The 10,145-nt window shown below is 47.9% G+C and overlaps 1 protein-coding gene and 1 long non-coding RNA gene across 2 annotated transcripts in view; both read right to left on the minus strand.

Moving 5' to 3' along the window:
* Positions 1 to 1,377: 1,377 nt before the first annotated feature.
* Positions 1,378 to 3,254, minus strand: LOC105540518. Its single transcript, XR_001006201.1, has 2 exons — positions 2,608 to 3,254; positions 1,378 to 2,460 (listed from the first exon to the last, which is right to left on the minus strand). It is a non-coding gene; the product is annotated as an uncharacterized LOC105540518 (long non-coding RNA).
* A 495-nt stretch (positions 3,255 to 3,749) lies between these two features.
* ICMT (isoprenylcysteine carboxyl methyltransferase) overlaps positions 3,750 to 10,145 on the minus strand; it is a 9,104-nt gene continuing 2,708 nt past the window's right edge. Inside the window, exons 3-4 of the mRNA XM_011981195.1 lie at positions 9,622 to 9,839; positions 3,750 to 5,522 (exon numbers count right to left, since the gene is read on the minus strand). Coding sequence (XP_011836585.1) covers positions 5,340 to 5,522; positions 9,622 to 9,839 — 401 coding nt within the window. The 3' untranslated portion in view covers positions 3,750 to 5,339. The remainder of the gene's footprint in view (positions 5,523 to 9,621; positions 9,840 to 10,145) is intronic.

Below are 10,145 nucleotides of genomic sequence, written 5' to 3' on the forward strand. Positions count from 1 at the left end.
AAGACAATTTCACTTTGTTGCCCAGGCTGGAGTGCAATGGCACGATCTCTGGCTCACCACAACCTCTGCCTCCCGGGTTCAAGCAATTCTCCTACCTCAGGCTCCCGAGTAGCTGGGATTACAGGCATGTGCCACCACTCCCGGCTAATTTTTTGTATTTTTAGTAGAGACAGGGTTTCTCCATGTTGGTCAGGCTGTTCTCGAACTCCTGACCTCAGGTGATCCACCCGCCTTGGCCTCCCAAAGTGCTGGGATTACAGGGGTGAGCCACCATACCCGGCTGGTTATTTCTTTAAAAGGTAATCATTTGTCAATAATAAAACCCAGAGACTCTGACAGGCCGTAATTTCAGGTTCTTTGGCTTGGGCAGTTTTGCTTTTCCCCATGTTTGCAAGGCACGAAGTCTTCGTCCTTGTCACAGTAGCTCGGGATGACTCCCAGTCCACATGGAAAACATCAGGGAGTGGCCATCCAGCAAGAAATCCCTCGCTTGTTCCACACCTACGCACCGAGCATCTGTGTGTTAGACCCTGTGCTGGGCAGTGTAGTCCGTCGGGGTGTGCCGGTTTGAGTGTTAGGTTCCAAGACTCCACCGCCGAGTAGCACCTGCCCTATCGCAAAGGAATCCAGTTCCTCCGGAATTACAGTCCCACTGTTAACCTGGTGCTACTGGAAAGTTCCACCCGGTAATCTGAGCAGTGACTCACGGAAGGATGAGGAACCTTTGCTCCAGCTTCTCTCCCTTTCCAGCAAGGGCAGAGCTCCTAAAGCCAGGGGTTAGCACCTGGCCAGCTTACGTAGCAGATGGTCTCAGTTACTTCACTGCTTTCCCAAACTCCTGCAGCTCTCCTGCGTCCACCTTCCGTTGATAGCAAAGCACTGGGTAAGAACAACCTTTTTTCTAGTAGTTTTTTCCAAGCAGTTTTCCATTTCTCCACAGTACCCTTTCCATTTAGAGGAGCTTAATAACTGCTTGTTAAAAATTAACCCATGTGACCTAAACTTTTAAAAGTTTTTGTGGCAAAACGATGCCCAGATAGTCACATTTAAGCAAATATCCAGCTTGATTCAGTGATTAACAGTAAATGGGTCTACATGCTAACATAGCAGCACATTCAACACATAACACATCACTCACATCAACGTCCACTGCCCCTGCACCTGCTACTTCAGGGCACTGAGGCTCCCGTTCCAAGGCCTTACAAACCTATGTGGTGGCCTGTAGGGCAAAAGGAATTATCATTACAACTGGTTAGAGGTAGGAATTCAGAAAGAAATTGAGGAGGCAAAACACATGTGGTTTGAGGCTGAAGGCTTAAGACACCTCTTACCCAAGAGTGACCTCAGAGTTTCACATCCCACACAATCACACTGTGGTTGAGTGAAATCAAGTGCGGTTTTATTTAAGAACTCGAAAGAATCATCAGTATCTGTGAAAGAAAATCCAATTTAGAATATTTAAATAAACATTTCTGTATGTAAAAAGAAGAGTAGAATAATTACTCCATTAAGTTCCTCTCCTTGCAATGGGATAGGCTGCCTCTACTGCAGATGGCTGTGTCTTCCAAACCCATGACAAGTACCACATCTTCTGCAGCAGTGGCCCAGAGAGTAAGCACTTCCCAGCAAGACAGAGAGGTCGAGGTCTTCTAACCTTGCCAAACCACGACAAAAGCAAACTATGGTGGGCAAGCCCACCTACCTAAGGCAGGAAGAAAGTGCAGCGAAGGGACAGTGGTGTGCTGTGCCTATCGTGGGGGTACTCCTAGCAGCCAGCTGTGGCCGAGACCTTACCAAGCCTGATCGGCTAGTGCAGCTTCCTGGTTTAGGAATGTTTTCCCTGGTCATATCAATCCCCCAGGTTGGTAAATGAACAGAAGGGATGAATAAAGCCTACTTTTTAGGCTCAAGGAGCAGCTCGCACCAACAAAGGGGTGGCAGGTGCACTGCTGCCTTCTGTTTTCTGTCCTAAGAGGCTCACCCCGCGACCTCTTCTGTAAACTGCCACTCAGCAGCGGCCTGCAAGCCCTCACGAAAGGCTTCACGTTGTGCTGTTTCCAAGTAGCTTTGTTCTGAGCAGTACCTATTTTCCACTTAAGAATCTCCACTTTAAAACCTGCAATGGAAAAATAAATCTCTTGACAGTTTTTTAAATTGAGAAAATTGGTGATGTGGCCTTTACCGCATTAACCTGATTCTCTGCGGGCCCTGCCACTGCTAAATTTATAAAGCTGAAAATAATCTCAAGATCACAGAACTAAACAGAAGTCAATCACCAAATCCTGCCCTTAAGGAGTTCATCTTGGCCAGGCGTGGTGGCTCACCCCTATAATCCCAGCACTTTGGGAGGCCGAGGCAGGCAGATCATGAGGTCAGGAGTTCGAGACCAGTCTGGCCAAGATGGTGAAACTCCGTCTCTACTAAAAATACAAAAAACTAGCCGGGCATGGTGGCACATGCCTGTAATTCCAGCTGCTTGGGAGGTGAGGCAGGAGAATCGCTTGAACTCGGGAGGCAGAGGTTGCAGTGAGTGGAGATAGTGCCATTCCACTGGGCGACAATGTGAGACTCCGTCTTGAAAAAAAAGCCGGGCGTGGTGTCTTAAGCCTGTAATCCCAGCTACTCAGGAGGCTGAGGCAGGAAAATCGCTTGAACCCAGGAGGCGGAGGTTGTGGTGAGTCGAGATGGTGCCACTGCACTCCAGCCTCCAGCCTGTGCCACAGAGCAAGACCCCGTCTAAAAAAATAAAAATAAAAAATAAAAAAAAAAAAGAGTTCATCTTTTATCCCTAAGTAATTGCTGACTGCTGCCCTGGGATTATAAAGAGGCTGGGAATGTTCTCTCACGATCCCTACCCCTGGAATTCCTCTCTCAAGCAGAATACAATGTCAGGTTTTCCCTGGTGTCAGGCAGCATTTCACCGTGAAACCCTAAGACCTGCCTCCTGGGCTCCTTCCAGCTGGTGGGCCTGGCATGAAGGTGGACTTTCTGGGTTCTAGCAGAGGGAGGATGGCATTAAATACCAACACCGTCAGCTTACCTTACCATCCACAAGGCCAGCGGCTGCCAACAGCTGCCCTACACCTATCAACAAGACGACTTCGTGGCTCCCAATGGGAATGGAGGCTGGGCCCGCCCTACTCAGAGCAGGGGAAAGAACCTTCCCTCAAAGAGCCCGGGCGGGCTGCCAGAATCTAACTACATCCTCTCCCGGTCTGCAGTTCTAGGAAGTGGAATTTGCTGCCCTAGGCGTGGTCCCACTGGGGATCATTCATTCACTCCAGAGAAATTGTTACTGATGGCTTGACCACCGCCTTGGCTAGAGTCCCACTGCATGCATGTTGTGAGGGCCGATGGGCAAGTCTGTCTGGTTTTGGTTTTTTTTTTTTTGTCTCACCCTGTTGCCCAGGCTGAAGTCCAATGGCTCAGCTCACTGCAACCTCCGCCTCCTGGGTTCAAAGGATTCTCCTGCCTCAGCCTCCTGAGTAGCTGGGATTACAGGCACCCGCCACCACATCCAGCTATTTTTTGTATTTTTAGTAGAGACGGGGTTTTATCATGTTGGCCAGGCTGGTCTTGAACTCCTGACCTCATGATCCACCCACCTTGGCTTCCCAAATTGCTGGGATTACAGGCGTGAGCCACCGTGCCTGGCCGTCTGGTTTTCAAACCAGCAGCTGTCATACTAGTAATCAATGAACCCGTAAGCCTCTTTGGTATATATAACAATGAAAAAATTCATTAAGCCATGAAATCTAGAAACACGTCGTATCTCTGAGTTGATAAAACGCTTTTCTGAACATACATTTTAGGTATCTGGTACAATTAACCAAATGTCTGCCCATTTTTGTGTAGCTTTTATACAGTACAGATTTCATTGATGTCGCCCCCACATCTGAGTATTAAAAACATTTGACATTGTTCTTCTCAGTCCTCACAACACCCCTGTGAGGTAGGTGGTATTGACCCCATTCCACAGATGGGGAGGTCTAGGCACGGAAAGGTTTAGTGGCTCCTCACAAGCTGCGTGGTGGGGCAGCAGAGTCGTGCTCTGGCCCCAAGCCCACGCCTTCACATTCATACTTCTTCAGTGCCACCGTAACACTGCATGGCAGGATCTCACGCTGAGGCCAAGTTCCTGTCTAGTCCAGAATGAAGCCAGCGTTTCACCTCTTAAAGCTTCCATGTGTGACTCAAAGCCAACTACTCTCCCAAACTTGCAAAACAAACATATTGACTGAATCTTGGTTGGGACTATTTGCAGTATTTAAGATTATTTTTGAGAGTCAGTCTGCTTGGATTTGTAGTTGTGTATGTTCAAATCCCTTTGACAACAGTTTGAAATGACATGAGGGACAATGTAATTTTGAGAACACAACACATAAAACAAGAGTTCTGAGACTGACATTGAAATTGAGAATATAAGCTATGGTAAAATGAGAATCAAATCCCAAATAAATGGAGAGCAGCACTTCTCAATGTTTAAGGCCATGCACAGAGCAGGCATTCACTGAGCACTTCTGGATCAAGAGAAATGGACACTCCTTTGAGCCGCCTGTCACTGACAACAGGAGCTGAGACCCCCAGGAAAGCCGGCCAGGGCCATGATCCCCTTGGCCTGGGGCCACGTTCACACAAAGCCACTCAGCCAAATTGTGTGGAGGTATCTAGGCTTACTTGCTGCAGGATAAAAGTTGAGCTAGAACACCAAGCGTTGAGCTAGGAATACCCCTTTGAATGTGTACTGCTACTTATAAAAAATAGATATGTAGCTATGATTAAATAGATGAAAGGCCAAAGCATCCTATGAGGAAATATTTTTAAAATTGTATAGATGTTCATGCAGTGAGGGACAGAAATAAAGAGGTTAAAGCGGTTTGTGTTTTTCGGTTAAATGAAAGGTTGTAAATGCATTTTTAATGCTGATAAGAAGGGGTACCTGCTACCCCGTTCTGCTGTGGAAGTGTTGCTGAGGACAGAGTCCATCTCTCCCAGGGAGTCCTGGTTATCCCTTACTTACACTCTGGCCTCGGGGGCAGTGGCGTGTGGCCTCGGTCCTCCCCAGGTCACTCTGGAGGGCGCTGTGGAATATTGCTGTGATTTGCCTCTTATTCGTCTTTCACCCATGTTCCGCCTTGATTCGGCATTAAGGACAGACTGCTCCAGTGGGGCCTTGGGTCCTCAGGCCTTCTGACCGCTTGGTCTTGAGTGACATTCCAGAAGAGTGACTAATGACGTAAAACGATTAAGAAAATCCATGTTGCAGCGGCCGACCAGAAACAGTTTTGTCCCAGGATGCACGGGGCTGGAGGCCCCAAGGTCACCGGAGCCACTGCCCGTCACAGGTCCACCTTGACCCCCTTTATGAAAGGCAGGCCCGTGGGCACCCTCTTCTTATACTCCAGGTACTCCTCTCCAAAAAAGTGAATTAGTGAGATTTCTTCTTCTTCTGTTCGATCGCGGAAGAATCGCCACACCGTCAGAGCATAGCTGACGCCGCAGATGGGGTTACACAGCATCACCTAACAGAGGGAGACACCGGGCTCATCAGGGTGACCGTGGGATGATGTCCTGTGCTTTGGTGGGCGTCTGTCTCTAATACCCAGAGGATTTCTGTGCCCATGCCCTGCTGAGACTGTCAGGGTCTCTGGGAGCAGTACTGTCACCGTAGCCCTAAGCACTCAGTGCTGCAGGCCTTTCTTATGTGCTTTTCTGTTGCTCCTCTTACATGACAGAGATCTGAAAATCACAAGATCAACCTCTTGGATTTCAACCCTCAGCTTGGGGTGACAGCAATGCCCCCTACCTCCTGGTGTGAGCTCCCCAACATGAGGTCCCATGCACGCTGCCTTCCTGCCCAGGACCCTCCCACCACAAATGCATTTGCTTACACCACAGCTGCCTGAGCCTCTGCCTCCTAAACCCAGAGCCTCTGCTTCAGCACGAGATACGGGGCCACAAAACTGAGCTTCCGAAATGCCCCTTCCAGCAGATCACCTCCATGTTCAGAGAGCTCCAGAGCCTCAATCCCACCTCCCGAGTCTGGGTTTCCAACCCAAGAAAAGCAGCATTTCGCCTACTTCCCCAGTCTCCTGCCTTCCCCACGCTGTGCCCACTTTGCCTCTTACCTTTTTCCCTCTCCTCCCTGGAGACGGGTTCTCACTCTGCCACGCGGAGTGCAGTGGCGTGATCATGGCTCACTGCAGCCTTAACTTCTTGGGCTCAAGTGATCCTCCCACCTCAGCTTCCCAAGGAGCTGGGACTAAGGGCATGCGCCACCACGCCCAGCTAACTTTTGTATTTTTTGTAGAGATGGGGTTTCACTATGTTGCCCAGGCTGGTCTCGAACTCCTGGCCCTTTCTTCCACCTTTAAGAACATCCTGGCCAGGTGCAGTGGTTCACGTCTGTTAACTGCAGTACTTTGGGAGGCCAAGGCGGGCAGATCACCTGAGGTCAGGAGTTTGAGACAAGCTTGGCCAACATGGTAAAACCCCATCTCTATCAAAAACAAAAATTAGCCAGACGTAGTGGTGGAAGCCTATAATCCCAGCTACTGGGGAGGCTGAGGCAGGAGAATTGCTTGAACCCAGGAGACAGAGGTTCCAGTGAGCTGAGATCGCCACTGCATTCCAGCCTGGTCAACAGAGCGAAACTCCCTCTCAAGGAAAAAAAAAAAAAAAAAAGAACATCCTTCTTACTGATCCCCAGCCAAACAGTCCTTCAAGGCCAAAAGCATGCCCCAGCTCCTCAGGGAACCACTCACCTACTCCTGCCCACTGGTCCCCTGTGGATGTGCATCTTCCCCGACATACATTTTCTATACGTTTTCTGAACATACATTTTAGGCTCCAGTTCAACTACCTGGAGAGCCAGGCTCATGTCCTGACCTCTCACACCTTCTCTTATTGAGCACTTACTGTGTTCCCAGCGCCGTGCTAAGCCCTTTACAATCATTACCCTGTTCAACTCTCATGGCAAACCTTTGAGGGCAAGCTAATATCCCCACTTTGTTTTTTAAAATATTTATTTATTTTATTTATTTTTTTGAGAAGGAGTCTCACTCTGTTGCCCAGGCTGGAGTGCAGTGGCGCGATCTTGGCTCACTGCAAGCTCTGCCTCCTGGCTTCACACCATTCTCCTGCCTCAGCCTCCCGAGTAGCTGGACTACAGGCGCTCACCACCACGCCTGGCTAATTTTTTTGTATTTTTAGAGAGACAGGGGTTTCACCATTCACAGGATGGTCTCGATCTCCTGACCTTGTGATCCGCCCAGCTCGGCCTCCCAAAGTGCTGGGATTACAGGCATTAGCCACCGCACCCAGCCTTTATTTTTTAAAGACAGGGTCTCACTATATTGCCCAGACTGGACTTGAACTCTTGGGCTCAAGCCATCCTCCCGCCTCAGCTTCCCGAGTAGGGGGGACTACAAGCATGTGCCACTACGTCTAGCTGCCCCCACTTTAACGTGAGAGGAGAGGGAGGCCAAGCAGTGAACGTCAGAATCAGGACTGGCCCAGTCAGTGACTCCAGGGCCTGTACCCTCACATCTGGCATAGCTTGCTGGGGATACCCTACAGCGGGAGTTCTTGATAGCAGGCTATAGCCTGTTACTGAGCCATGAAATCATTTAGTGCATCATGAACAGTACTGCAAATAGTAAGATAGAAAACAGGGTTTTTAACATGGTAAGGGTAATTATTATACTAGGAAAGACATGTTCTGTTCATACACACACAAGTGCTGGAGCACAATGTAAAAAAATATATATAGGCAAAAAAGTATGGAAAACCCTTTGGTTCTAGTGCACATATGTATACAGTAAGCACACATTTATGGTAAATTACATTATTCAGTCATAACCAATTTGTTCCCAGGGAAGGTGATTGTTAATGTGAGGGTTTTACATATTTTAGAAACAAAAAATGTAAAGTAAAAGCTATGGAATAATTTGCCCCAACTATACCGTTAGGGGTCACCAGAGAGTCACCAAGGACTATGCATTGCTGATGGGATGCCTGAGAGATCTCTGGATTCGCCCAAAGACTTGGAGACTTTTCCCAAAGACTTGGTGAATTTTCCAAGATGTATTCACATTCTTTGGCCAATTTTTTCTAGGACCAAGAGTACAGAATCAAGAAACATTTTCAAGAAATAAGGCTTGGGGTTGGGCATGGTGGATCACGCCTGTAATCCCAGCATTTTGGGAGGCTGCAGGGAGAGGCCTACTTGAGCCCAAGAGTTCGAGATCCACCTGGGCAACAGTAAGACCCCATCTCTACTAAAAACAAAAAATTAGCTGGGCATGGTGGTGCACACTTATAGTCCCAGCTACTCAGGAGACGAAAGCAGGACGGCTGCTTGAGCCCAGGAGTTTGAGACTAGCCTGGGCAACACAGTAAGCTCTCATCTTTAATACACAAATAAATAATTTTATTTTGTAAGACAGGGTCTCACTCTGTTGCCCAGACTGGGGTACAGTAGCAATCAAAGCGATCCTCCTGCCGCAGCCTCCTGAGTAACTGGGATTACAGGCTGTCTCTTATACACATCTAGATGTGTATAAGAGACAGAGGTTGCAGTGAGCTGAGATCACACCACTGCACTCCAGCCTGGGCGACAAGTGAGACTCCGTCTCAAAAAAAAAAAAAAAAGGCCAGGCACCGTAGCTCAAGCCTGTAATCCCAGCACTTTGAGAGGCCCAGGAGGGCAGATTGCTTGAGCTCAGGAGTTCAAGACGGCTCTGGACAACTCGAGAAACGCTGTCTCTACAAAAAAAAATACAAACAGTAGTCAGGCATGGTGGTTTGTGCCTACAGTTCTAGCTACTTGGGAGGCAGAGGTTGCAGTGAGCCAAGATCGCACCACTGCACTCTGGCCTGGGCAACAGAGCAAGACTAGGTCTCAAAAAAAAAAAAAAGAAAGAAACAAGGCCTTTTCTTCAGCCTGAGACAGAACAAACCTACATGGCTCCACACAGCTCACTAACACATGGCCTCGACCCCATTAATACCTATTTCTGATGAAATCCAGCCAAGCTGCCACATGAGTGGTAGAGGGCACTCCCTTCCCTAAGGGCCGTCTCTGTCCTCAGCCCCCCTGGGGTGTTTCAGATCTATTAATAGGTTGAAGGGGCAGAGAAGGGGATAGGCACAATGGCTCATGCCTATAATGCTAGCACTTTGCAAAGCTGAGGTGGGAGGATCACTCAAGGCCAAGAGTTTGACACCAGCCTGGGCAACATAGTAAGACCCTGTGTCTACCGACAAAAAAAGAAAAAAGAAAAAAAAAAAAAAACCAGGCAGAAACAGGATAAAGGGATACAGCAGGTAGCTAACAGCACCAAGGATTTATGCACCCAGGTTTTGGGCACATACTAAAAAGCATTACAGACTACATTAGTTCTCTTGACTTTTATTAAATTATCACTTGAAACACGCCAAGAAGAACACGTACCTATTATTTAAAGGAGACCAACAACCTCATGAACACACTGAAAACCACTAATTGTGTACTTCGAAATGGTGACTTTTATGGTATGTGAATTGTATCACAATGTTTAAAATGTTACTAAAAAAAATAAAAAATAAAAAAGGGGAGTGGTGTCATATTTGATATTATACCTGAGTTCCAATACTCCAGTAAAACCACCCGACGTAAGAAGGATGCCGAAACCAAGCGTACACTCCGCTGGTCACCAGAGTATGTGTATCTGATTTTTCATTCTGCACCACGTGGTTGAAATTGGAGCCAGCTGTAAACATGGCCGCCTTCCTCAGACATTCTCCGAAGACCACCATCAGCAGCCCTGTGACACTGAGCCAGGTGATCTGCTTCAGTTCTGTGGGAGAGAGACATCAATGACACACGAGGAGTGAAAACATTGGCCGGCTGAGCTTCCTTTCGCACTGCTTAAAATTAACCTATTTTCCCAAAGACAGAAACAGAAAATGTGCTCGTGGGCAATCAGCATTTGTCATCACGTTAAAATTTCATAAGAAAACACATTCTCCTAAGTTGTGCTGTTCATCGGTTTACTTTAAAATGCCAATAAGCACAATGAAAGCATCATGGTAAAGAGATGCTCTCTTGCTACAGCTGATGGGTTCTCTGGTTCACCACCCCCGGCCACATGCTCAGTCCTTCA

The sequence above is a fragment of the Mandrillus leucophaeus genome, unplaced genomic scaffold (assembly GCF_000951045.1).
Source record: "Mandrillus leucophaeus isolate KB7577 unplaced genomic scaffold, Mleu.le_1.0 Scaffold105, whole genome shotgun sequence".
In the NCBI taxonomy this organism is placed as follows: domain Eukaryota; kingdom Metazoa; phylum Chordata; class Mammalia; order Primates; family Cercopithecidae; genus Mandrillus; species Mandrillus leucophaeus.